This window comes from Leptosomus discolor, chromosome 1 (assembly GCF_034619465.1).
Source record: "Leptosomus discolor isolate bLepDis1 chromosome 1, bLepDis1.hap2, whole genome shotgun sequence".
Lineage (NCBI taxonomy): Eukaryota > Metazoa > Chordata > Aves > Leptosomiformes > Leptosomidae > Leptosomus > Leptosomus discolor.
Genome location: NC_141391.1, coordinates 142,663,952 through 142,690,808, shown reverse-complemented (window position 1 = coordinate 142,690,808; position 26,857 = coordinate 142,663,952). Strand labels below are relative to the sequence as shown.

The 26,857-nt window shown below is 39.3% G+C and overlaps 1 protein-coding gene across 1 annotated transcript in view; it reads right to left on the bottom strand.

Moving 5' to 3' along the window:
* The window catches only part of SCUBE1 (signal peptide, CUB domain and EGF like domain containing 1), a 210,388-nt gene that overhangs the window by 60,330 nt on the left and 123,201 nt on the right, over nucleotides 1-26,857 (bottom strand). Inside the window, exon 8 of the mRNA XM_086466297.1 lies at nucleotides 10,479-10,595. Within this exon, the coding sequence (XP_086322423.1) occupies nucleotides 10,479-10,595 (117 nt within the window). The remainder of the gene's footprint in view (nucleotides 1-10,478; nucleotides 10,596-26,857) is intronic.

Sequence of the window (26,857 nt, the reverse complement as noted above, 5' to 3'; positions counted from 1 at the left end):
CTTTGTTTAAGCAGCTGCATCTATTGTTTCATAGTCCTAAATCACCCACTGGCTGCCTTTGGTTGCTTCTTTGGCAAATACCTCTGTTTTCTTAATCATATGGGTTTTGTGAGAGGAACGGGAGTTTTAGGAAGGGGAAGAGACAGGGAGATCCTTTGCTGCTGCTGCAACATCTACCCAGAAAATCTTCTGGTTTCCATAAATCACTTGAGCAGTTTGAGATTCACACAAATCTGTCTTTACCAAGAAGCTATCTGCTTGCTTCCTGAAAATGGCACATGATCTCATGATGCTTTAACTGTGCAGAAGCACTGGAAAAAGCTCAGAATTTGTTTGTCAGAAGACAATTTAAAGAAAATTCAGCTACTTTAATTGAACATTTAATTGCATGTGTAATTACACGTATATAGGGAGAGACTATTTTTGTTCCTCCTAAAAGCAGCAATCTAGTTATTGGAGGACTCGCATTTTCATTACCATCATTCTTCAAATCAGTCTCTCATGTTCATGAATTTATTTAGGTGCTGACTTCTCATGCAAGGCAAAGATGTTCCTCTGTCCATTCTCCATTCTGTGTCACACAATTTTTGCATGCAAAGATGTAAGAGGTATTTGCTTTTATTTTTTTTCTTGTTTTTAGGATAAAAGATGGACCTCAGCCAAAAGATTTGTACTTGCCTTGTGTTCAGCATGGAGAGGGCAAAGATATTTTTTGTTTTGATTCACAGCTATAGTGTCTTGCGATTATATCTGATCTCTTCCATTTTCTGACAGCTCTGCTTACACATAAATGGTATTTTTATTTGAACATGCACTTGTTTCTAGTTACAAACACTGGGAGAGTAAGCTGTTGTAGCTTGAAAGCAGAGTCATGTAAGGGGTCTGATGGAAGTAAAGTTGCTGTATAATGAATTATGAAATTTGACTATTGGAAAGTTTACTCTTTGTTTAAGTTGGTGAGAAGCAGGGAGAAAGCCATCAGGGAGAAAGAACGGCTCAGAATAAACCACTTTAGTAAACACTTAAGGGTTTTTAAAAGACAACACATACTTTAATAACCAACTTTTAAAATTCTGTCCCTTGACTCCAGACAGCTTGTGGACTGGCTTTGACAAACAGGCTATGGCCTGCTGTTGACAAAAATCAAGAAAGTTTGATTCCTCTGGAGTAGGACATCTTTCTGAGAGAGAGACACAGAAGGTAGAAGGAAACCAGAGAGGGACCAGAATTTTGTCCTGCACTGACTTTCACATGTGAGTAGAGAACACAGGCCTCTTTGCAGCACTGTATTAACATCCACTTTTTTCTTATGTTTTATTTCTATTGTTGAGATCAAGAAGAGTCACTTTATTCCTCACTGGTCAGACTCTGAAGGGAAGTGGAATAGGTTCAGAGATATTTTCAGTTCAGAGATATTTTCAAGGCAAGTAAAGTGGATACCCTACAGGCTGGGATCAGACTATTTGCGTGAGCTTATGAGCATGTTATTGTGATAGGATATGAGTTCAGAGGGTGCCAGCTGTTCCTTGTTATTTCCCAATGCACATGTCTATAAGCTTGTGCAAATAGGAGGTAGCTCAGCCATATGATGTAAGGGCTCTAATCACATCAGGAATTACCAAGGCTGATGTGCTTATTTTTCCTCGGCGTCACCTATTCTTCTGACCATATTCTACAAAATGGGACACTGTCGGATTCCTGAGGGAAGTAGAAGGCACAAGGTCCAAAATCAAAGTTGATGCCCACTGAGGGCTCATGCATAGGAGAAAGGACAGATACTCTAGTTCAGTATCCATGGCACGGGCAGTATGGGCCCCAGGGATCAAAGGGCAAGTCACAGAAGGTGCAGTCTATACAAAGGCCTGAGGATGATAACCTCTGTTTTAAAAATGAAATAGTAATTTTCAATGCCTTTTTTCCTGAGGTTCTTGACTTGAAATCCCACAAGGATTCAATTTTCGGAAATGTCTGAAAAATTTTCCCCTAAAAAGCCTGAAGTATATCTGGCTGATCACCTAAAAACCTTGTATCACTTGCCACTCCCAGGAATTACAGTTAAAATGTTCTATCTGCTTGGGTCAGCTTCTTCATAGAGGGTCTAAGCACTCAATGTATCTATTTGCATAATTTTATCTATGTGTTATCTATGTATCTATTTGCATAATTTTGCATTTTTTTCCAGTGGAGATACCAAAGTAGTAAATTAAAGCCTACTGAGAGTAATCCTTTAGTTACTTCTGACAGACTCTAAGCAGCATGCATACTATTGCTCTGGAATATCCCAGAGCAATCCAATCCAGACAGCTTTATTTATGCGCAGGAAACAAAGAAAAGCTACTTATTATCTTAAATGAAAAGCTGCTCTCACTAGTTGTCACTGTACCTTTGACGGAGAGTAAGGCTAAGGGACCATTTTCCATATGCTACTTTCCAAACCAAACTATGAATATAAGGCACCATATCAGCAGAATGTTAACAAAATGTAATGTGCTGTACCCAAATTACTCTGGCATTGAGCAGTAATGGTATGAACCAGTATTAAGAGTACGACCGCCCTATTAACTACATAAATTATCTTAAAGATATGACACAGAAGTAAATGAAAATTTCAGGTGCTGCAATTATCAAGGGAAATGTAATTAGAAGAAAAGGGAATAAGACAAGCAGGTCTCTGCCCTTTCTGGCTTTGCCAGACATCCTCTTCAAAAAACCCACTGCTGCTTGTAATCTTGTGACTGACATTTATGCTGACACTTGCTGGGACCACAGCACAGCACTCCAACTGCAGTGGAGGTGATGACTACCAGTAACTTCACTTGAGTTTATTCTTTCACACCATTTGCATGTATGGTTTTTCCCTTTTTTTTGAGAGAGCAGTGGAAAATGCCAATGGCTTGTAATAACTAATGGCTCATAATGCTTATGTTCCTCAAAAATCTTAGGTGTTTTATGTGGAGGAAGCTAAACTGACCTCTTCACGTGTTAAAAAAATCTTCGTGTTGCTAAAGAAAGGTGAGCTGGGAAAAGTTCTTTTTGTTATGTCCCAGGACCTGCCCTGGGTGCCAGTACAATACCTATTGACACTAATGCCATGCAATGTAAAGCAAGCACCCGTACTCCCTTCACTGTGTGGAGTACCACAGCTACCACACTAAAGGATACTGCTAATGGGAGATGCATAGAAAGTAGACTGGGGATCTCAAGTAGGAGTAGCCAGGCAACTATGAGCAGATGTGCCTTTACAAGCAACCTCTATAAGTTTAAACTCTTGAGGAGATAATTTAAATTCCTTTTAATTTAAAATGCTGATGTATGTGAATGAATTCAAGAGGGAACATAATTCCAGCTTTATAGCATAATATCTTAGTGATTCTAATGCAATATGTTCCTCAAAGTCATGCAGAAGCTAAATACATAAATTCTGTGGCTGTGCACCTTCAAATGGAAGTTATACGCTTCAGCAGGGAACTTAGGTTACCTTTCAGCATGCTATTTTAGTTATGTCTTCTCTAATGCTTCTTATGCATTTATGAAAAATCCTGTATACCTTTGGTAAAATGATGGTCTCACTTACAGAAACCTAAGAATTTTCTGTGGCAATATAACCAAGCAAAACTTTGTATTTGGGTGACTACTTTCAAGGAGGTCTCTTTATAGCTAAGGAAGAAAACTAGAACAGTGCCCAAACTAAAAAATAAAAAAAGTTCATTCACATGAATTCATTTGTACCTGTCTTGCATTTGTCTCATAGATGAGACAGAACTTAGTTCAGAAGACCTGCTCCAAACCTGTAGACTTGATGCTAAAGGCATTGAGACACTTATATGATGTGAAAAGTGTAGTCATACGTGCCACTAAAGTTCTATCTGCCTTGGTGTAAACTTGACTGATGCATATATTTTACAGAGGTTATCTTGCACAGGGACATATTTTACTTTCAAACTTTTACTGGCATGTAAAAAAACCGTCAAGTTGATCAGGGATATTAACCAAACAAAACCTGAGTTTATCATAGGTAATTACTCCTACCGCAAAAACTTCCCCATTTAGGCAATCAATGAAAAAAAATACACCATTCTGAAACTTACCCAAACTATCATAGCCAAACAAAGGTAGTATCATAACTCAAGCAAGCTAATAGTTGATGTACCAGATTAACAACTGCATCTTACTAATAACAAACAATAAAAATAACCTGCAACTCCTTCTGGAGCTCCTTTCTAAAAAAAGAGGAAACATCTTCAGTTTTATACGAATTGATCGGGACTGACAAGATGTAATTCTAAAAGCTTTAGTCAATTTAATCCAATTTAGAGAAAAAAACGAAAACAAACTTTAAGTAATTTTGACTAATGGAATGATAGAGGAAATCATAACTGTTCACAGATATTCTGTAGCCAGGAAATGAAGCCAAATTGGCCAGCTAAACTGTTCATTGTGAGCTTTTCACTTAGTGTTAGTGTGTTCTGAATGAAAAGAGAGGAAAACCTTCAACATCTGAGTCATATTCTCGTACAAAAATGATGTCAAGCATTAATTTTAAACATTTAATCTAATGGAACCTTTCAGTTCATATTTAACAAAACATGACATCTTTTGCTTTGTTGAAACTCATTCTGTAATAAACTCTTTCCTCACAGAAACAATTCAATTTTCAAAATTCAATTCACTTTCAGGGTTTAACTTTTTTGTATCCAAAAACAATTTAAAATGCATTTTCCTGCTGTAATAGGTTGCAATTAAGAAACATAAAAAAGAGCAAGTACAATGTCAACCTAATAAAGCTAATGCGAAAATTCCCTTTCATTTTAATAAACTTTGGTTCAGTCCTTTGACTGAAATTGTTCATTAGTCTCTATGTTCCACTTCTTTTCTAGGTTGCTTAATGATAAGGAAGGTTACAGAGTTGAGTTACGGGACAAACCATTCAACGCTAAGGCATTTCTGATGCTCCCACTGCAGCACAGTCAAGTATTTAAGCATCTAAGTGCCACATTTCTTTGCTGCATCTGAATGCAAAAGGATGGGGGCCTGTTTCAAGGAAGTAGAGAGCACACCACATTGCTGGGTAACCATGACAATGAGACAGCAGGAAGAAGAAATGTTTGCCTAAACAGCATCCAGCCACATAACCCCAGCGTAACACTGCTCTAGTTAAACAATATGCCAGAGGGCTAAGAAGGGCTTACTTAGGATTGCACAGTAAACAAAATGCCCCAATTCTAGGTGCAGACGTGCAGGGACCTTTCTGCCTCCTAAATACATGTCCACGGGATCACCTGGGCTTGGCAAAGATTTGTTTGTGCACACGAATTAATACTGCTGCATTTAGTCGCAGCTGGTGGCAGGTTATCAATGTAACATCATATTGCTACTAAAACCACTGACGTTCTAGCCCAGCTGAGTATCTACCTCCCCAAAGTCCTACTGTCAAGCTTACCTGTGGAAACAATGCCAAACAGAAAGTTAGCTAAACAAAACAATACACGTTGTGCTATTACAAAACATCTATGGGGCATTACAAAGTTAGGTGGGACTTTATAGATATTTATGGAAAAGACATATTTGAGATGTGGCTTCTGCTCCATAACCCTTAGAAATCCAGTTATGCTTCTCTTCTGCTTAAAAATCGTATTTGCTCTGCCATTTGACTCTAAGAGTTCAGCAAGTGCTGCACCCTGCCCAGTTCCTCTATGCCTATGTGTACAGTGCTGGGAAGCTGCATTATTCTGGGGCACAAGAGTGTCTCGGGGCCACAGTTTCTTCGTTAAATCCCTGAGGCAGAGATGGAGCACATCAGACACATGGTCCTACATTTTACACCATGCCAGAAGCCTGTGGGCCTTTTCTCTTGCTCTAATTCACTTCTTAAAGAACACACAAAGAAAGCCCCTGTCTCTCCCAGATGTCTTTTGCAGTGATTCCCAGTCCTTCTCTACTGTAAGTCCTGGAAGAAGAATGCTCCCTTGCTCAGCTTGTGTCCCATCCTTCTGTAGCTGCCCTCAGGCAGACGAGCCCTTTATTGTTTGATTCAGTTTGGCAGCTGGATTTAAATAATCTTCACAAATCTGTGCTAAATCTAATCTAGTTTGACTTCACTCCTCTTGAACCCCACATGTATTTTGCAAATAAGACTCCTGCTTTATAAGCTACGTAAGTTGTATTTAATACAAATAAAACAATAAACTGATAAATCTTCTCACTGAGGGCAGATGACAGCTGGATGAATGAAAAGGGTACTCAGCAGGAAGGATGCACAGAAACCAACAAGCAAGGGAGCTAGGGACCACAGAACCCCTGATACGTGCAATATAGGGGATATTAAAAAATGGGGAGGAAGCAATAAGCAATGAACATCCTGGGACACTATGTCTTTTAACCCTCTGCCGCTCTTTCTGGCTGCGTTAGCTGACTTCTGTGGGATGACTTGGTAGGCATTTAAGGAAATGAACTACAGTTTTGTCATGTGTAGCACAGTAATCGACAGCATCAAATGAACTCAGCATCAGGCTGCGATCACCCAATTACAATGGTAGGAGAAATTAAACATTAATTAGAGGGAGAATATGAACTCTTTCTGCCTGAGATGTGTCTCTTCTCCCAGCTGACAAAAGCTTATTAAAAGCCAAGTTGGTAGGAAAGCTGAAGGGACAAAAGGAACATTCTCCACTGTGTGCCAACCCAGCTGAGGGAAGACTTGAGTTTGAGACTGACTTTTAAAGAACAGCAAAAGGTTAATGATTTTTTTTATCCCAGGCACCATTAATGCATCTGAAGGTCTCTCCAACTAGACCACAGACAGCACTTTTGCTCTTATTTAATTATGAGATCAGGTAAATAATATATGTAAGGGAGAAAGAATCAAAGGAAAAAAAAAAAAAGATTTTTTTCAGCTGCCAGAAACAAAACAATCTTCCACTACAGTAGTCTTTCTACTGGCTATGCAGCTACCTGTTAGTATTCCATGGTAAAACTTCTCCACAATTTTGCTCCAATTGATTGATATTTGATATAAACCAGACTGCAATTTGCATTAAGGAAAGAAGCTTGACTCTTTGAGGCAGAACAAACTCTCATCTCCCTCTGAGCCTGTGAAAGAGCTTGACATGCAAAACTGCTGAAGGTAGGTCCCTTGTATTACTTGGAAATTGCTGTCCTGCATCCTCTATTCTCTGATACATTGGGAAAGGGCCAGGAGAAATACCAGAGTTTCAGTCCTGACTCAGTTCTGTACTCTGTGATTTGAATCCATCCCACCTTTCATGATAGAACTACAGAATATGAAATATGATATTGCAAACAAAGTCTAGAACAATTAGTTACATTTGGCAAATAAAGCATGTTTGCATATACACTTTCCTTAAAAACTGCCTTTCCTTTTGTATGTATGCTTGCCTTTTTTCTATACTAAACAGTTAAAGAAACTCAAACTACTGAACAAAAACCTGTGAACATTTTGGACAGTAAACTCTTTTTCCCATCGTATGTCTATACAATGCTTGAAACAGACTAGTCCTCATTTTTGAACAGAACCATCTTGGAATTCTTGTTATTTAGAAAACCAATATTTTTCTACTTCATTTCACCTAATTTCATTAATTTAAAAATAAAAATGTTCTTTAATTTACCTGATTCTCTTGTAAAAAATAAGGAAGGAATGTGGCAATAGTTTTCTATAAAATACCAGTATGGTAAAAGTGCATTATTGAGGAAATCACCTTACAAGTGAGCTACAATTACAGATCAATACATTACACAATGTCCACCTCGGAGTACTCAAAATTTCAGATGTCTCTTTGAGTCTTATTTAAGCCTTTTGAATCTAAGCAACTACATAATTTCAAATAGTAGCTGCACTATGAGAAATGAGAGAGGAAGATATCAATATGGACTGAAAAATCATAGACTTTCCAATAAAAACATTCTTTTTGGTCAACATTATTTGCTAAATTCAACCTAAACATATTAATCATTTTGCTCACCCCACAACTACATTTTTCGGTTAATATATTAATTATCCCTCCAATTTTTCTCAGCTTTTCTTACAGGCTCTGTCTCTCTGCTTTCCTTTAATAGATAATGGCATATTTTTCTCCCATATTTAGAAATACAACCTCTCTTAAAATGATGCTTCTATGAAAAACCTCACTTTGAGATGCTGTGACAGTTGATGGACTTGAAAACTCTGACCAAGAAAGACAGGATGTGACAGCTGCATAATCCCTGAAGATGTTTTAAGGGGCATTCAATAGATAATGCATGTCTCTTATCACACAGATGTAATGCTACAGCTAGAGGGAACAATGAACTGTACATATGAGAAACTGTGGGCCGGTCAAATCAAGGAGAGTAAAGAGAAAAAATATCAAAGGAGAAAATTTGAGCTGATCACTCTTCTTTTGTTTCTTACAGAACTCAGAGGAAGGAATATGTGCACTCTGCATTTCCCCACCCCATCCTTTTCCAGGCTTTACCTATAAGCAAGAGAAGCTTAGAAGGCATCAGTGTCACTCTACTAAACTGCTCACTTTTGCACTCAGAAGATCTAAATCTTAGAGAGCAGTCTTGATGAAGGGCTGCCTGTGAATGCTATGGAAGAAGCTTCACTGGTCAGTTTAAGTGCAGGATCATTTGTGCACAGATTTAAATGGGTAGTTACTTTAGCTTCAGGGAAGCAGAACCTAGCCCGGAAACCTCACAGTGCAATACATTAGATAAATATTATTAATTACGGTTGAATTAAATGCAAACCATATATTTTAACATTTTATGATGAAGGGTATTTCCTACAATGTCAATAAAGGTTAAAAAGAAACGGCCTGGTTGGTTTGTTAAACCATGTGAGTTAATTTCCAGTTGCTGCTTATTTTAAGAAAGTAAGAAAGAATCTGCAGCATCATAAAAATACACATATTTTCTTCTCATAAAAAAGGGGAAAAGAAAAAATGTGAAAGAACTTAGAGCTAGGGTATTTGGTTTCAGAATCAGTTGAATATTTCATTTTGTCTGTAGCACTAATTATATACTTGATTATTATATAAACACTGTTTCATATTAGTTCTATGGCCAAACTTCTAAATTTAGGATTAATCTTTTTTTTTTTTTCATGACGCAGTTTCAGTAATAAACATTATGATCAACTCTAGGTGTATGTTACAGTATTAAAATGCCTCCTTTTTAAGCACTTGGTGGAATCATGGTTATTGCTCTGCTGTGACTTAGCTAGTTTGCCTGTAAAAATGAAGATTTATTTTTATGTGGCTTGAACTGAAATGACTGATTTTTGATGTGTGCTCACCCTTAACTATTAACATTGTGTGCAATGGCAGTTTAAATGTTTTATTTTCAAATAAACAGGCAAATGGACTGTTATTTCTATAAATACTAACAGGATCATGCCCAAGCACTGGGATTTTTTAGCCTCGAGCAAGAGGAAACCACACATTTTCTGTTTATTTTTGTGGGTTTTACTATTTTAAGTAACATCAAGACCTGGACTGAAGATATTCTGACATTTCTGGTTACTTTGAAGGAAAAAAGTCCCAATAGTTTCTCAGCAAGTTAGGTCAACTTATGCTAAGTCACTGAGTGATAAAAAAGTATTTTCTGTGACAACAATATACGCAATGTCCTCCTGGATGTCCATCACCAAGTCTCTTGCAATGGAGCTCAAAGAAATAACATAGGAAGGTGGGAAAATGGCTAATGGAAGGCCTGGTGTTACTAACATGTATCCAAATCTACTCATGTGCGTAGTGCCATTAAGTGTGATTCTGCAAGCTGTCGTGTCTCCTTAACTGAGAACAGATTTTGACAGTGATATCAGATGCTCTCTTTTGTTCTCTCTTCCCCTGACCTCAGTTTTAACACATTTCATGGAGGACAAAATACCAAGGTTCTTGTGCTGTACAGTTTAGACCTGTGCACTAGTAAATGTTGTTTTGGTTTTCCTTTATAGGCTGGCTACTTATGTTTTGGAGGGGCAGAAATGGACAACTGTCTGGGGTTTTTTTTTGAGCAAAACCTCAGCATCTTTTACTTGGCTTCATGTAGCAATAACCAGTTGATTATCTGCAGGTAACAAAGTACTACTTGAGAATTTTAACTTGCTTTTTGAATAGACAAATTCAGACACCATTAGATGACTGAAGTTTTACAAGGATATCAGACTGTCCTTTGAAATGGAAGGCCTTTTGCAGCCCAAAGGTGTTCCTCTCAATCTCTGGTCAGTTTGAAACAGTTTGACCTCTGTATCTCGTTTCTTTGCAGTAATAAAAGCCTCTATTAAATAGAGAGAAAAATAATTGAAATAGGTAAATACAGAAAAATTAAGGAAGGAGAAAGCTAATGAACTCAATTGCAATCATTATGCCAGTATTGCTTTAACTTAAAAGTATTGATTAAATAACTGAATATTTACATCTTGTACTGGAACCGCTGAAGGCAAATGATGCATTGCAAAGCAAACAGAAGCTGACCTTTGCACGTTTTCCCATCAGGCTGCAGGGTAAATCCAACTGGGCAACTGCATCGTACCCCTGTCGCGGTATCCTTGCAAGTCCGATCACAGCCTCCATTATTGACAGCACATGTTTCTGCAGAATGAAAGAGAAAGAGAGAGAGAGGGAGGGAGAAAGGGAGTGTAATGAACTGTTCTGGGGGAGGGGAGAGGCACCGACTCTTTGGGGCAGTATTACAACATTATGAAAGCAATCTAAGTTTAAGCAAGCCAACTCAAGCAAGCTCTCAAGGTCATCAGGGCCCATGTACTGGTTTTGACTGGTAAATAATTTCCACAAGTCACGATTTCTTTCTCCCCCCAAACTCTTGTTTTTATTTATTATACTGAGTTAGTGCTTTTGAACTGTCTTAGACAATAGGATGGGTTATTACATATGAAACAAGTTTAAAAAGAAAAAAAAGTGATTGCCTTTAAAAGCAGAACCAAACATTCAGTCTGTTTCGTATCAGTCAATGTCTAGCTGAGGCTTTTTAAAGTTCATTTTTTTAAATGATGTTGTAAGCTTAATGATCTTTAAAAAGCAGCAGAAAGCAAAGCAGAGCGCTAGACTTGGAATGGAGAATTTAAAATCCTTAGTTAAGAAAGAGTTAATGGAAAATGAACTACATATATCACTTTGACAAGAATCTACATGCCCAATCTGTTCTTACTGAACTACAAGCAAAAGGCATCTGGGTTTTGTCCACTTAAAGCTTTTTGCAAATTGAAAGGAGTTTGGAGTGGGTGGGAGGGCATAATTGAGGTCACTGAACCCATTCCAAGCTGTGTCATTGAAATTTCCCAGTGCTTGTAGTATGTAGAAGGGTGGCTGGGCAAACACAGGCAAGAGAAAGCTGCAATACTTCTGAGCTTTTACAACAGTGGGCAATGACTATTAGGTACCACTACATTAAAAAAAATCTTCAACTTCATTACAGAAAAAGCAAAAACCCCTCCCTCATTGCCATTGCTTTCTGTTACTCGAGTGTGCACATGCGCACACCTTACACATACATACGCACACATACCCACACACACACCCATAAAATAGATAAAAGGCAAGTGAAATGATTAACTTTGCTTTGATCCAGAAAATAGAGTGGATGTAAGGATGCCAATTTAGCACGTCAGTTTGAACTGTGCATTTATCTGAAAAGTATTTAATTCACAGAGCAAGTCCTTTTAATAGTATCTTTTTCCGTTGCTCTGGCTTTGATTAAATTAAAATACCCCCCTGCCCCCCAAGACTTCCATTATTCTACTCAGCTCACCTCATTCTGGCTCTCCCTAAAGAGGCTTTGTCATTACTTACTCAGATTTACAGACTCCTGTTGCTGAATATTCACAGCCTGTGTCACAATTGTACCCTGTGGACAGGGTCTGACAATAAGCTATAGGATATGCTAATCAGGAATTGCCTTAGAACAGTACATTGATCAAAAATTATTTACACAGAACAGAAAAGGCTTTATCTTTCAATTGACTAGTACTAAAAGATTTTTATTTTAAAGTAGCCTCTGCTAATGCCCTCAAGGTGAACTTAGACTGGCCCTTTGGAGGGACTTCACTGCTTCAAAATAACAGACAAAAAGTGTATCTGTTTTTTTCTTTCTTTTGCACTGGCACAGACCTCTACATCAGTTGTGGAATAAGCTGCTGGCACTTAGGAACAAACTGAAAGCAAGGGGTTGGGGCACATACGCATTAACAGCATGGGGCAGAACTCTGCCATCCATATACATTTGCACATACATAGAGTTTAAATTTTTTTATGCCATGTATGCTACGTAATAACATCATGTAGAAAAAGCAATCAGTACAAATGGATTTGCATATAATTGCCAGTAAGCACAGCTAACAAATGGATTGACATGTTTTGTGGAACAGCTTTCTGAAAATGGAGCTGAGTCTGCAACTCCTTATTTCCAGGCAGAGTTCTCGCTCACCTTAGGTACCACTTGCAGGACCTGAACCTAACTGTTTAAGTAATACAGTTCTGATTTTCATTTGCTCCCCTGGGAAGGACTATTTTACAGACTTAGAGGCTGGACACTGCTTCTTGAAGAACTCTTCCGTAAATGACAATGCTGGCATTTACATTTGTATGTGAATGTGTGCGTGTGTCCTCACAGGCCAACATATTAAATTATTTTGTTTCAGAGAAGGCAAAAAGTTTCAGGTAATTTAAAACTTTTTACCTGGGTATAGTTTAATGGTAGGATGATTTGCCAGGAGTAAAGAGTTAAGGTTAAAATCCAGGAAAAAGTGCCGAAGATGTACGTTTGGCATGGCACTGCAAAGAGTAGTAAATCTTACGTTAGCAGATTAACTTTGGCGTACGAAGAGTCCTTTATTGCAGTTCGTCAACACGAAATGAACATAAGCAGTAATATTTCTGCTTTCTGGATGACATCCAGTGAAAATGAATAGACACAACAATTTTTTTTCTCACATGGCACGGATGACTGGATCTATAGGGTAAGGGTCATTCAGTGAACAAGAGTTATTTCTATGTATAAATAGAGGGAATCAAGCCAGCTTTTCTTATTTTCACAGAGATTTAGTAAAACAAAACAAAAAGGGTAAATGCCCTTCAACTTTCCTGGTGACTCTTGACTTTAATACATGACAAACTCTTAACAGAATGAAGATCCAAGTGAGCATGAGGACAACTGACAGTACCTCTAACATTTTGGATAACTGGAGGGATGCATGGATGAAATTCCTTAAACTCAAGGTCGTGAGAAAACATTGGTAAAAGAAAGCAAACGTGAAGAGCAGAACGTGGGAAAGAGGTACCATGAGCCACATCAAATAGAATGGCCGAGGCCTATATACACCATAAAATGAAGCACGTTACCACCCGTGTTTCTGTTAGAAATGACTTCAACTCATTCTTCACCTCACCACTATCAAATTTTAGTATATATTTGAAATGCAAATACAAGTTTTAAGTCTCAAATAAAGAGCAGAAACAAATTACTTATTTCTAAGCTATCATGTTGGAGAAGCTACACTTATATGGAAGGGAAAGAACAGATATTCAAAATTTGGATGAGATCTTCACGGCGATATTGATTCTACAGACCGTTTTCCTTTTTTTTTTCTCTGTGAAAGGCAACCTCAGCATATGTATTACTCTTTTTTTTTTTTTTTGTTCATTTCAGACTTTTTGGTACGTTTCTGATCTTTTTTGTTCTGATGAGGGAGCAGGAAAAGAACTGGAAGACACAAATAAAGCAGTGTCATGTCACTGACATTTAGATTCCTTATGAATTACCATAGAGCTCATAATTTGAAACTATTAGACTTTACTATGAATTTAAAGTGATGTTTACAAGTCCCACCAGAGAACTCAGACAGAAACAGGGATCTAAAGAAGAGGACATCTATTTACATAAGGCAGTCTGGGACAGCTTACATTGTGTTTTTCCACTGTAAGCTCCTAATTATGGAACAATCTCTCATGTATTTGATCCCTGGATGTATAGACAAGAAGTAACTGAAGTCATTACCAATGCTACACCTATGGTTTACTCAGTTAGGATATTTATTAACACTAGTCCATGGCACCATGGGATATGCACTGGTTCTGGATATTAAAATATCCTATTGAAAAGCACAAGTTTGACAGGTCCTTCAGCACTGGATCAGGAATATTGACTAAGTTACCAGGTGAAGTTACATGGGTATTCAGTCCTTTAATATGTCACTTCAGTGTCTGCAAGGGTTTAGCAGTGAAAATTCAGTGCTCCAGGTTTTAGTTCTGAAGTTTTTGAATTAAAGCAGAATCTCTACCAGGTGGCAATAGAGCCTGCTCACTTCCTTAAAAAGAAGACTGACACCAGACAGGATTTATTGGGCTTTGAATACTACTAAATGCCTGAAACTCTGAACACATGTGTCATGGTTTGGGAACATTTCTGAAACCCTAAATTTCGGCTTCTTTTATGAAACAGGTAAACATAAGCATTAAAAATGCAAGCTTCTATTAAAAACATGTTTTTTGGAAGTGGGTAATTATTTCATAAAGCCATTGAAAAACTGCCTCAAAGACAGGTGTTTCCAAAATCTGCCTCCAATTTTTGTAACTTCATTTTATTTCTATGATCAAAAGAACACGATGTGATTTTAAGGGTATTGCTCAAAATCAGGCAAATCTTGGAATCTTTATTATTCACTTTGGCAGCCTGGGTCAATTTGAACTAAGATTCAAACAAATGTCTTAGGAACTGAGATACAGTGCAAAGGAGAACAAATGTATATAGGTCTATGGGACTAGAAAGGATACTTCTGAAGATCATACAGTAATATATGTCTTAGTGAGGTCACTCTCTGTAGCCTTTGATAAGTCATGAGGACAGGGTAGGGTTCCTGATGACTGGACAAGGTAAATATCAAGAAAGGCAAGAGAGGGGATCTGGGGAACTACTGGCCGGCCATCCAGGCTCATATCAGACCCCTGTAAGTTATGGAGCAAATCATCTTGAAAGCCATTTGCAAGTACATGAAAGACAAGAAGATGACTGGGAATGGCCAGCATTGACTTACTGAGGGCAAATCATGCCTCATTAACCCAACTGCCTTCTACAATGACATGACCTACACTGTGGGTCAGGGGAGAGCTGTGGATGTTTTTCACCTTAAGTTTAGCAAGTGCTCTGTCAGTCTTCCATAGTATCCTTTTGGCCACAGTGGTGAGAGACAGATTGGTAAGTGGATAATACAGGGAGTGGAAAATTGGCTGGAGAGCTGGTCTCAAAGGATTGAATCAGCAGTACAAAGTCCAGCTGGCAGTCTGTCACTAGAGCTATCCCTCAGCCTCAGCTACTGATAGTAGGGCCAATATTGCCTAATGTCTCCACTAACAACCTGGACTACGGGTCGGATGGCACGTTCTGCAAATTTGTGGATGATACCAAGTTGGGGGAGTAGTCAATACACCAGCAAGCCAGGCTGCTATTCAGAGGAGTCTTAACAGGTTGGAAGAAATGGCCTGAGGGGAACATTATGAGCTTCAATGAAGGCAAACCCAAGTCCGATGTATAGGATAATCCCATACAACAGAACAGGCTTAAAACTGACTGACTAGAAAGCAGCTTTGGAGAAAAACCTAGGGTCCCTGGTGGACAAGTTGAATGAAAACCAGCAGTGTTTCCTTAAGGCAAAGAAGGCCAACAACATCCTGGTAAGGGTTCAAGCAGAGGATCACGAGAAGTGACCCTACTCCTCTATTTGGTGCCCGAAGAAACAACATCTGGAGTGCTGTGTCCAGTTCTGGGCACTCCAGTGCAAGAAAGACATGGACATAACAGAGCAAATTCAGTGGAGGTCTACCAAGATCATATTTAGGAGGCTGGAGCACATGAGGAGGCTGATAAGCTGAGAGCTGTTCAACCTTAACAACAGAATGCTCAGAGATCTCATTTCTGTCTACAGCTAACTAATGTGACAGTATAAAGAAGGTGGAACAAGACTTGTCTTGGAGGTGCACAGTGGAAGGACAGGAGGCAACAAACTTTAGCTACAATATGAAAAATTCCAGCTTGATACAAGGTAAAAATTTTTCACCATCACACAGAATCACAGAATGTTAGGTGTTGGAAGGGACCTCGAAAGATCATCTAGTCCAGCCCCCCTGCCAGAGCAGGACCACCCAGAGTAGGTCACACAGGAAAGCGTCCAGGCGGGTTTTGAATGTCTTCAGAAAAAGAGACTTCGCAACCTCTCTTGGCAGCCTGTTCCAGTGCTCTGGCACCCAAGAGTGATCAAACCCAGGAATGGGTTCCCAGGGAGGCTGTGAAATCTACATCCTTGGAGACATTAAAGACTCAATGGACAAGGCCCTGAGCAACCTGGTACAGTTGCCGTTTCTTTGAGCAGGACATTGGATTAAATGACCTCTAGAGGTCCCTTCCAACTAACATGAGCCTATGATTCAATGAAACTGATTCACATATCCTACAGAGACTAAAGAATCTGAGTTTCACTTTTACTTTATTTCTGATAAAGAATACTGGAAGGGAAGAAGGAGAAGGGAAGTATCATGAAGACAGCAAGCAGCATGTCACATTTCAGGGCACGGTTCATGCCTACTCAGTATCTTATTCAGGCTCAAGACCTCGGCGGAATCTGGTGCATTTATACCACGGATACATATCTGATACATTTAGTATCACCAATGTCACTAAATTACGACGAGCTGTAGACTCCCTCAAGGGTAGAGTGGCCTTACAGAGAGAGCTGGATAGACCAGACTATTGTCAACTGTATGAAATCTAACAAGGGCATGCGCTAGATTCTGCACCTGGGATGGGGTAATCCTGCTTATACATACACACTGGGGGATGAGAGGATGGAAAGCAGCTCTGTGGAAAGAGATCTGGAGGTCTAGGTTGATGCCAAGTTTAATATCAGTCAACAGTGTGCCCTGGCAGCCTAAAGGGCCAACTGTGTCCAGGGGTGCATCAAGCACAGCATAGGTAGTCGGTTGAGGGAGGTAATTGTCCCACTCTACACCACACTGGTGCAGCCCCACCTCAAGTACTGTGTGCAGTTTTGGGCACCTCAGTATAAGAAGGACATCAAAATATTAGTGTGTGTCCAGAGGAGAGCGACCAAGATGGTAAAAGGTCTCGTGTGCAAGAGGAGAAGCTGAAGTCACTTGGCTTGTTCAGCTTGGAGAAGAGAAGGCTGAGGGGTGACCTCATCACAGTTGACACCTTCCTCAAGGAGGGCAGTGGAGGCAGAGGTGCTGATCTCCTCTCTCTGCTGCTCAGCGATGGGACATGAGGAAATTGAATGAAGCTGTGTCAGGGGAAGTTCAGACTTGACATTAGGAAAAGGTTCTTCATGGAGAGGGTGTCAGTCACTGGAACAGCTCCCCAGGGAAGTGGTCATGGCACCAAGCCTGTCAGAGTTCAAGAAGCATCTGGATGACGCTCTTAGTCATATGGTTTATTGTTAGGTAGTCCTGCGAGGAGCAGGGTGTTGGACTTGGTGATGTTTATGGGTCCCTTCCAACTTGAGTACTCTATGATTCTGACTCTATGATATTTCCAAGAGGAAATGCTCATGTTTAGAAAGTTGGAGCATGAAAGTAAAGACGTAAATTTCTTCCCAAGCTTCCCTAAATTTCTTCCTTAGCTTCCCATAAGCTGCTATCTTACCCTTGGCAAATTATTTGTGCTGGAGCTCACAAGAAATTTCGTGACAAACTGGTCTCTTCATTTAAAACAGATGCAGTATTTCCTATACCCATAAATTCTTTTCAAAATCATTAGCACACACGCTCTATAAATTTAAAATAGCATTGTTTTTATTGCTACCAATAGTACAGAAATCACTACCAATAGTACTGAAATTAAAAGCAAGCCTTGACACTCCCAACTCTTAATTTACTTGTTGCCCTGATAATATTTATTCCTCTGTAAATGTAACTTTTTATAGGGCTAAGAGAATTTAATCTTTTCTATCCACTCTTAAATTCCTTTAGATTAGCATAATATGCACCAGGATTAATATGAAAAAGCATTATATAACAGACAGGTTGGTGACTCTGTTTTGACTTAATCAAGGTCAGTCATTTTGGATTGACTCTAATTATGTTCTACTTAAAAAATTAATGCCACAAACTCTGGCATGTGTGCATGCACCTGCACCTATATGCAAAACTCTGCTTTCCCAATGTTAAAACATTTGATATGCTGTTCAGTGTGATAAAAATTTTCTTAAGATAACAAAAATTTTACAATTAATCTCTTAAAAGACAAAAAGATTAAAAAAACGTAAAGATGCTGTACATGGGTATAGTGAATGAAATGGACAAGTAACAGAGTGATCGATCATATTTTTTAAGACGACCTAAACCAAAATAAGCTTCTTCGGGTGGTAGGCAAGAAATTAATTTCAGAAAGAGGTAAGCACCCTCATTGCACTGTAAATGTGCAATCCTGCCCATCACACAAGAAGGCTGAGCTAGGTGGCAGTCACAAAGAGCCCTCAGGAAAAGATGCTGAATGTAACTTGGGCTTGTACTACTACCGTCTAAAAGCGCAAACACTATTTTGCAGTCACTGCGCTGTTGTGGAGTGCCACCAAGATACCAGTCAATGTAGTGCATTTTGAGTGTGTTGACCTGTGCTGCTGTATCCTGAGCAAGATACAAGACAGAGGAGTGCTACATGGACTTCTGCAGGAAGGAGGATGATTTTAATTTCATGTTATGCCCAGAATGTGTAAAAAGTATAGAAATATTGCACTAGTGATTATAGTGAAATATTGCACTTCCCTTTGTCTGGTCAATACATAGCTCTATCATGAAGAGCCTTTAAGCCACAAGGCATGAAAGCAAAAGCATGCCATCTAGCATCAAGGTATTTTCTTTGGAGATATGCAGAAATGATTCTCTGGTCTTTTCTGTTATCTAGCACAGAAGTCTTCAGTTAACAGGATCCAGAAAGCCCTATTTGTTTTCCAGCTCTTGATCATAACACGATGACTGGAAAGAGCAAAGAACTATAAATGAAAGAGCCATTTTCAATGTATGATAAACATGCAAAGAAACCTTAACAGAAGACAAAAAGTGGCCAGCTGCAGTGAAAACAAAAGAAATCATATATAGTCTTAAGTGAAGATGGAGAGAGAAGCCACTTAAGTCATCATCTACATTCAAGGAAGTCTTGCAGCAGCTACTCTCTTGCTGATCTATCTTGGGAAAAGCATGAGAGAGGCAGTTAGTGGCACCTTCTTCCACAGAAAAAAAGTGTTCTTGGAAGAAATGAAATGAAAAAATTCTGTATACATAATGATTGCCATCTCCTCTGAACCAGAGAGGAAGGTTAGACTGATCTCCTGTCTTAAGGACTTGTGCAGAGGAAAAGGAGTTTTTGCAGCAAAAGGTAGCAATAAAAGATTAGGTTTGGTCATATCTGTAGGTTTATGACATCAAACTCCAAAGACAGTGAAATCCACACACTGTAAAATGTGGTTTGTGCCCTCTTTTCTCACTAATTAACACTAATTAGTAACTGGTTAAAAGGTAATTGCTGTTTGAAACATGGTGGGGCAGGTTTGTGCTGATTCTCAAATTTAAAAGGCCATTGAGGTGTTAATGCTGTCCAAAGACACAAATCTGGGCAATGAATGTCTGACTTTAGGACAAAAGGGAGAAGAGATGGCAGTCCCCCAAAACAGAGAACGTTTTCAAGTTTGCCAAATTTCTGTAAACCATTTAGGCTGACATGGTAAGTGGTAAGTACAGCTGGAAGGAAGACATGAAAGGGGAAAAATGCTTGTTTTCCCTACCTAGTTCCTATGATTGGCCAGATGATAACACTGACCATAAGACAAGGTAAAACAAACTAGCAATCCAACTGCCTTTCATTGGGAATTCATATGCAGTAGCCTAGGGTCAGCACAAACACAGTGGTTGGGCTTTGCTCCCAAAATCTGCACCACATTAGAGAAGTTTATTTTGAGCCAACTTTTATACTAGCCAACGAGCAATTCATGATGAGGCAGTCTGGAGCTGTGAATTTAGAGTAGCCATCAGGTCCTATCAAGCAGTCACAGCCTAAGCAAAGTTATGAGTAATAATACTCAGAGTGTAATCACATCTACTTCTACACTTGGTCTGAATTTTGCACAAGATCTGAACACAGTATCTTATGCTCAGAATAACTGTCTTAAATTCAGGGCTCAGACACATGAACAAGTCAATCTTGATGTAACTGAAAGCTAAAGGTTGCAAGCAGAAAGGCACCTTTAGAGCACACACTGTTTTAGACAGTGCAACTATGAGGTATACGGATTACCTTAGACTATTTTTTCCTAATGAGGTGCCCATGAAGTAATATTGCCTGGCAACTGGAGTGTCAAAAAGGGTTAAACTGCTAGCAATCTCTGTTCCTCAGCAGATGTGTTGTAACTAAAGCTGTTGTAAACTGTTGCTGTGCCTGAACCAAGAGATAACCTGTTTACCTAACCTAAACACATAAAAATGAGTTGATTTGCCTGTATTTAATTCATAGTGAAACACAAACTGACTCTCCAGGCTATGTGTACAGGACAGGAGAATTATATATTTGAACAAGTGAGGAAAGAGTAAGGATATTTGTGAAAGAAAGCAAAATATCTGGCAATCTGTAAGTATGAATACTGAAAAGCTGAAAAACGCCCTGTTAATGTTTATCACCTTGATAGCTATTGAAAGAGTTGCCATTCTTTCCACTTTTGCTTTATGCCCTGCACTGATTCCTGACAGGTTTTACAGTACATCTCGGCAGAAATGAAACTGCAGAGCCAGTCCTAGATAGCGCACACAGGATATCAGTGAGTCCTATCTTAAATTTAAGCCGGATTTATTTTTTTAAGTAATATTTCAAAGGAAACCGCCAGGAATTGGGTAATTCTTTTAAGAGGGAAAAGAGTACATACTCATGATTGGTTCTATTTTGAGAAGGCCTAATCTTAAACCATTAATTGCCACCATCTGTAATGATTCTTTGCAATACTGTAGCATTTTGGAGCCCTCATAAGGACCAACACCAGGACTCTGTTATGCCAGCTACTATTGAGTTACAGTTACAAAACAGTGATGATGTTAACCTATTAGAGCAGTTGTATGGGAGGGCCAGATCGGGCCAGATCCTGCTCAGCTGAGTGGTATTGGCTCCCTCACCTTAAAGAACGTTAACTCATTTGGTTTAATACAAAAAGTATCTGGAATCAAATTAGCCCATAACTTGTATCTCATCACCTCTCATACCCAAAAACGTTCTTTGCTCAGCCTGGCTCAAAGGCAGCCTGTGCTGACATCTCATCTCTTTCTTTCATGTTGGTATCACAGCACAATCTCCACCAAACACAGCGCTTTCTGAATTCCTGAGTACACTCCTCTTAACAGTTATGTTATACAGGAGAATCTTACAGAAATAATTTTAACCACTAGGGGCATCACCACTGTGTGCAGGTGAACTGCATGACCACGTCTAACAACAAAGACTATTTAAGTAGCGAAAAAACCACTCAAAATCCCACTCAAATTCTGACCAAAAATACACAAATTCTGAAAGGCTGGAACTTGGAAGAGAATAAATTTTAAGTCAGGAAAGTCAATTAAAAAAAAATATTCTGTTGATTATACAGATGAGCTTGCCTTTCAGTAAGAGGGAACATGCAGTATCAGTAAGAAAGCAAAGAGGCAGAGAACACATGATAAGACTGCTGCTGCCATCCATAAAAAGAATTTTACTGGCGGCAGCACAGGCAGTATATGGCATGAGATCCTCAGGGTACAAGGAGGGACCCTAAGGACAACAAGCAGAAGGGGAAACTATCACACAACTGAAATATTTGAATTTTCAGTTAAGTGAGAACTATGTTATTCTCATGCAAATTATGCTCTGTGATGCTGAAAGGATAGAGAAGGCACATTCAGAAGAGTATAATGAAAGAAACAAATAGCTGTGAACAGATGAAGGAGAAACTGAAAGAGCTTCATATTCAGGGAATGAAAAAGGTGAGACAGAAAGGGTAACTTGCAGGATGTGGAATTCTTCACTCCGTTATGCTTGTCTCCTCATTTCCTTGCAATTTCATGATTGGTAGAATTTTATTTGCATGAAAATAGGATGAGAATTCTGCACTGCCACATACGGAATGTGTGAAGAAAGGACTAGGTGAATCTTGCACTGAATCATGAATCCCGCAGCTCTCATTTCAGAAAAGTTCAATTCCTCTTCAGGGAACACTACATATTTAGGGAATGTCACTCGACTGATTGGATCAGGTGTTTTATAAGCACTGGATGAGTCCAGTCCGGTCCCTTAAAAATAGCACTATTACTTGGGATTGTGGTGCTTTTTCTAAAGAGAGAAGCTGCATTTAAGAAAAACTGAAATACTCTGAACATTTTGAAGGAGTATTATCTCCTGACCTTGGACAAATGCTTTCATTTAAAATGGAAAAACAATGGAAGGTATTGGTAGGAATTCTGGATAAGGTCAGAGTCTTTATTGTCAGCAAAGAAACGAAGAGAAGGGATTTTTACAGGAAATAGCACACCATTCACAAACTCAATGAATAAAAGTGATGATAACTGAAGATGAAAGGATCTACCCTCGGGAGAGAGAGAATGCATGAATGACCTCAGGGATTCCTTCCCCCTGTTTTCCATGACTTCATATAGCAAAGCAGAACTGACAGAAGGAGCTAAAGTGAGGTCTTGGTTTCACAGTTAGTAACTGAGTTAGAGATCCTCCTGGTAATACACCTGTTAATAATATGTTTTAAATGCTTTATTGATTAAAGCACAAAAAGATTACGATGCATACAGAGCAGCACACTTGGCTTTCTGACAGGGAGCATTTCTAAGTCAGATAGAAGCCATTCAGAGAAATAAAGACATAGTTTAAGCGATTCGAAAGAGTCCTAGGTGGAAGTACAACAAAGCTAGGAACTGAAGTACATACTGAAAAGGTGCTATTGCCTTAAAATGACCGTTGGTAGGCTGTAACTATGACAGAAGTTAATTGCTTTGGAAGAACGCTTAAAAACAAACACTAGCTTGTCCATCTCCCTGATCTTTGAGAGAGAAAACTGGGAGTAGGATCACCTGGAAACTGTCATTCCATTTTGAAAGAGAACCAGAAACGAAGTCTGCAGAATCCATTTTTAATTCACATTGGAATAAAACAACCTAAGACTTTTGGAAACTTTCTAATGGAAAATTCAGAGCTCACAACACTCTTTATTCCAATGGCTTGGTAGTTAGGGCATTGTGCATGACATGTTAGAAACCCAGGTCTCATTTTCTATTCTTTTATGTTTATTGAAACTGAAGAATCCTAAGCCCTTATCAGCCTATCGGTTATCAATACTGGTCCCAAGGGTAGAGCACTGTCATGAGGCAATTATGAGTTAGTCTGACTTTACAGCCCAACATTTCCCTTGAACATGGGTGGCAAATCACCATGAAAAAGGGTCTTCAGTATAATTTCCTCACATTTCAAATGAATGTTCTAATCAGACTACTGTGTATATTCTGTCTCCCTATTTCATTCCAGGCAAAAGCACTGTGAAAACCACAGTCTTCCCACAAAAGTTACTTTCAAGAAAAAAGAAAGGCTTTTTCCAGAAAACTCTCATCAGATTAAAGGATTTTTTAGATAAAGAATGCATGGCTTCAGTAAGTTCTACAGTTCTACAACTCCTTCCTGAGCTGCAAAGGAGCTAAATACAGTGCCACCAGAGAGTCCTGAAATCCGGAAAGTGGTGGATTTCCATATGAACTACATAATCATTGTGTGTTTTATACAATAATTCAAGACAGAAGATTGACTTTGGAGAAGTTATTCACAGTGAATCACCAGAGGAGAGACTTTTGGATGACTGGAAGAATGACCAAGGAAGGTTTCCACATCGAGATGTTGTTTTACACACGGCAGGAGAAAATCACTAATTATGAGACTCTGGTAATTCCAGTTAACTTTGTGGATTCCATCTTCCTGTAATCAAGAATGAGCTGTATGTCTCTGCTGAAAAGAAAACAGTGATTCAAAGGGATTAAGACCTGAAATTCCCGACAAATGAAACACCAGACTGGAGGCAACAGCTTGGGTCAAGTAGACTAGAAAGTCCACAAGAACAGTTACTCTATGATTCCAAAATAAAAAACAGCTATAACCTCACCTTGCTGTTCTACCAAGCTTATGGTCTTCAGTAGAAAAGCCTATAACCCTCAAATTCGCAACGTGTCAGAGGGTGAGGCAGAAGTAAAAAGAAGACTGCATACTAGAGCAATTAGGAGGGTTTTATCTGTTATTCACATGCACGTTCATACACGGCATAGATCCTTACAAGTTAAGACCTGAGATTTTTTAGCCTAAAGACCACACAGTCCTATACCACCAGTTCTCCTCAGCTCTGGAATCCCAAGAATTTCCAGGTGGACTAGAAGAAAGAAGGGGAGAAGAGTGGCTGACCATGTATGAATGCGCATACAGACAGTGCATCTCAAGTGACCTTGCTTTCTCCTCCCATGATTATCAATATGAAGCTCACACACTGAGTATGTGCCTTCTGTGGTCCCTATTTCATGCAATCTACCTGAAGGGGTGAATGTAGAAGACTGCTCTGCTAAGAGCTACATCATGCTCGGAAGCCTCTGTCATGGGCGACCGCAGAAGCAAGGACGGTGCTACAGATAGCCTTTCTGCCTTGAACTCCCGAGGAGTATGTTCAGTTCACATCTGATGGTTCTAGCTCTACTCATTAACAATCAGGCCTGACACAATCTGTTACTGCAGTGACAATCTGGGGTGGAAATAGCTATAACTATGTACCTTACCGCCACTGAAGCAATTAGGTGAGGGGTACTCCTAAAGGATCTGTTCCCAGACAACTAAAAGTCAAAGCATGCTTGATGTCCAGGGTGAACAGGGTAGCCTAATCTTTAGATAATTGTGGTTTAGGAAAAAAATACCATATGGCTGATTATTAAGATCAGATGACTCAAGATATATAAAATTTGGTACCACTTCAGGTTCAAATAGGAAAACCTAACGTAAGAAGGATCAGTTCTAAAGTTTTAAATCTGTGACTATCTGATGTAATAGATGTCAAAATGTTTGCCTTTGCTGCAAATGCAGTAAGTCATGACCATAAGCTCAAATCGTGGGTTGGTTGTTTTTTTTTTAATATGATGTGAGCAGCTCATTAAAATCCATTGTAGGTACTGGGTTATAAGTCTTCTGAAATCAAAACAGCTTTGGCCAGGACAGGATAAACTCAGCTATCTTGGCTGATGTTTCCAGGGTACATTCAGGAGGCACAAGACTGGATGGAAAGGCTGACCAGTACACAGAGAAAGTACTGGCATGTCATGAAAGTGGCCAAAGCAAGACCTGCATTTGTGATCTACTAGTCTGAACTGGCTCTGGCTAACTGCTGCAACATTTGAGATCCTTGGAGTAGAACTGATAGTGGAAGTACACTTTCCAAAGCAAGCCCATGGTAAGGCAAAAAAAGAGAGATGATTCTGTCCCATATAACGTGCAATGGTGTTCTCTGTCAGAAGACAATCCATGGGAGAAACGCCCAAATTACAATTTCCACAGCTCGCATCTCTAGTGATGGCTGCAGAGAGGAAATAGTCTTAGTGGACTGCATACTCAGCTCTCCAGGCAGGTAGCTGTGTGATCAATATAAATGGCTGGAAGAATATTAAAAAAATGGAAGACGAGCCATCTGCAAAAGTCAAATGATTCTTGCCACAAGGGAAAATACAGAATTAGTGGAAATACTGCCTTAATTGCTGGTTATGTGCCATGAACATAGACAGACCAAAGCCCTGCCTGTAAGCCACTCTTAGGAAATCAGTGGAGGAATGTAATACAGGTACACAGATAACACATCCTAGCCTAGCAAAGATGGTCCTTGTTGGTCTGATTTTCCAAATGACTTGAAGCTCCCTGCACTACAGAAACAATCTAGGTAGAAGAAAACTTTAGCAGTAACAAAGTCCAGGACAGCTCCAATGCACTTTCCAGTTTATACAAGCACTTCAATTGTCAGTAAAATAATTTGTAGGGACCTTGGGAGCCAGCTTCAAGGGAAGGGAAGAGAAATACATTCCTGTATCTGAGGTGGGCTGCCAATAGTCTTGATGACTCAAGAAGTCAGTGTCCAACGGCAAAACCTTATACTGTCCTGGCACACAAAGAGTTGAACACATGTTGTGAAGGACTGAATTTCAGTGTCGAGGTTGGGTTCCTGAAGACACTTGTAGTGAAGGTATTACTGCCATTTGCACCATTATCCTGGCCTTGAACATGCAAGAGAAATTACAGCACTTCCTTAACTTCAAGATGGGCTTAATGTCCTGTTGCTCTTTGCTATACTGAAAAGAACTTTGTAAAATGCTCTTCTTGAGACAAGAAGTTACCAACCTTATATCTTCTAGGGCCAGAGGAAGAGCAACGTATTGCCAAAGCGAGATCTCTGGAAAGAATGGGAAAAGTGGTTTGAAGATGAGGGAGACAGATGTAGCCTTTGCAGTTGTTCTGAAGTCACTTGGGTTCAAGCCCAAATTAACCTGATCCATTTGACTACTAAAGAGTACAGGGAGGGAAATGAAACATGGTAAGAAATGTGTCAGGGCCACTCTTAAAAAAGCACTGATCACAGGATGAGATCTAAGAAATGCCCTGGATAGAACATCACAGTTGTGTCACTAAAGCACCTTAAGGATTCATGTAGTCCAGTAAGGCCTGTGATGATGACAATGTAGTAAGTGATTTCATGTTTAAAGACAATATAAAAAATATATCATAGAATTTCTTGCTTCTAAGAGCT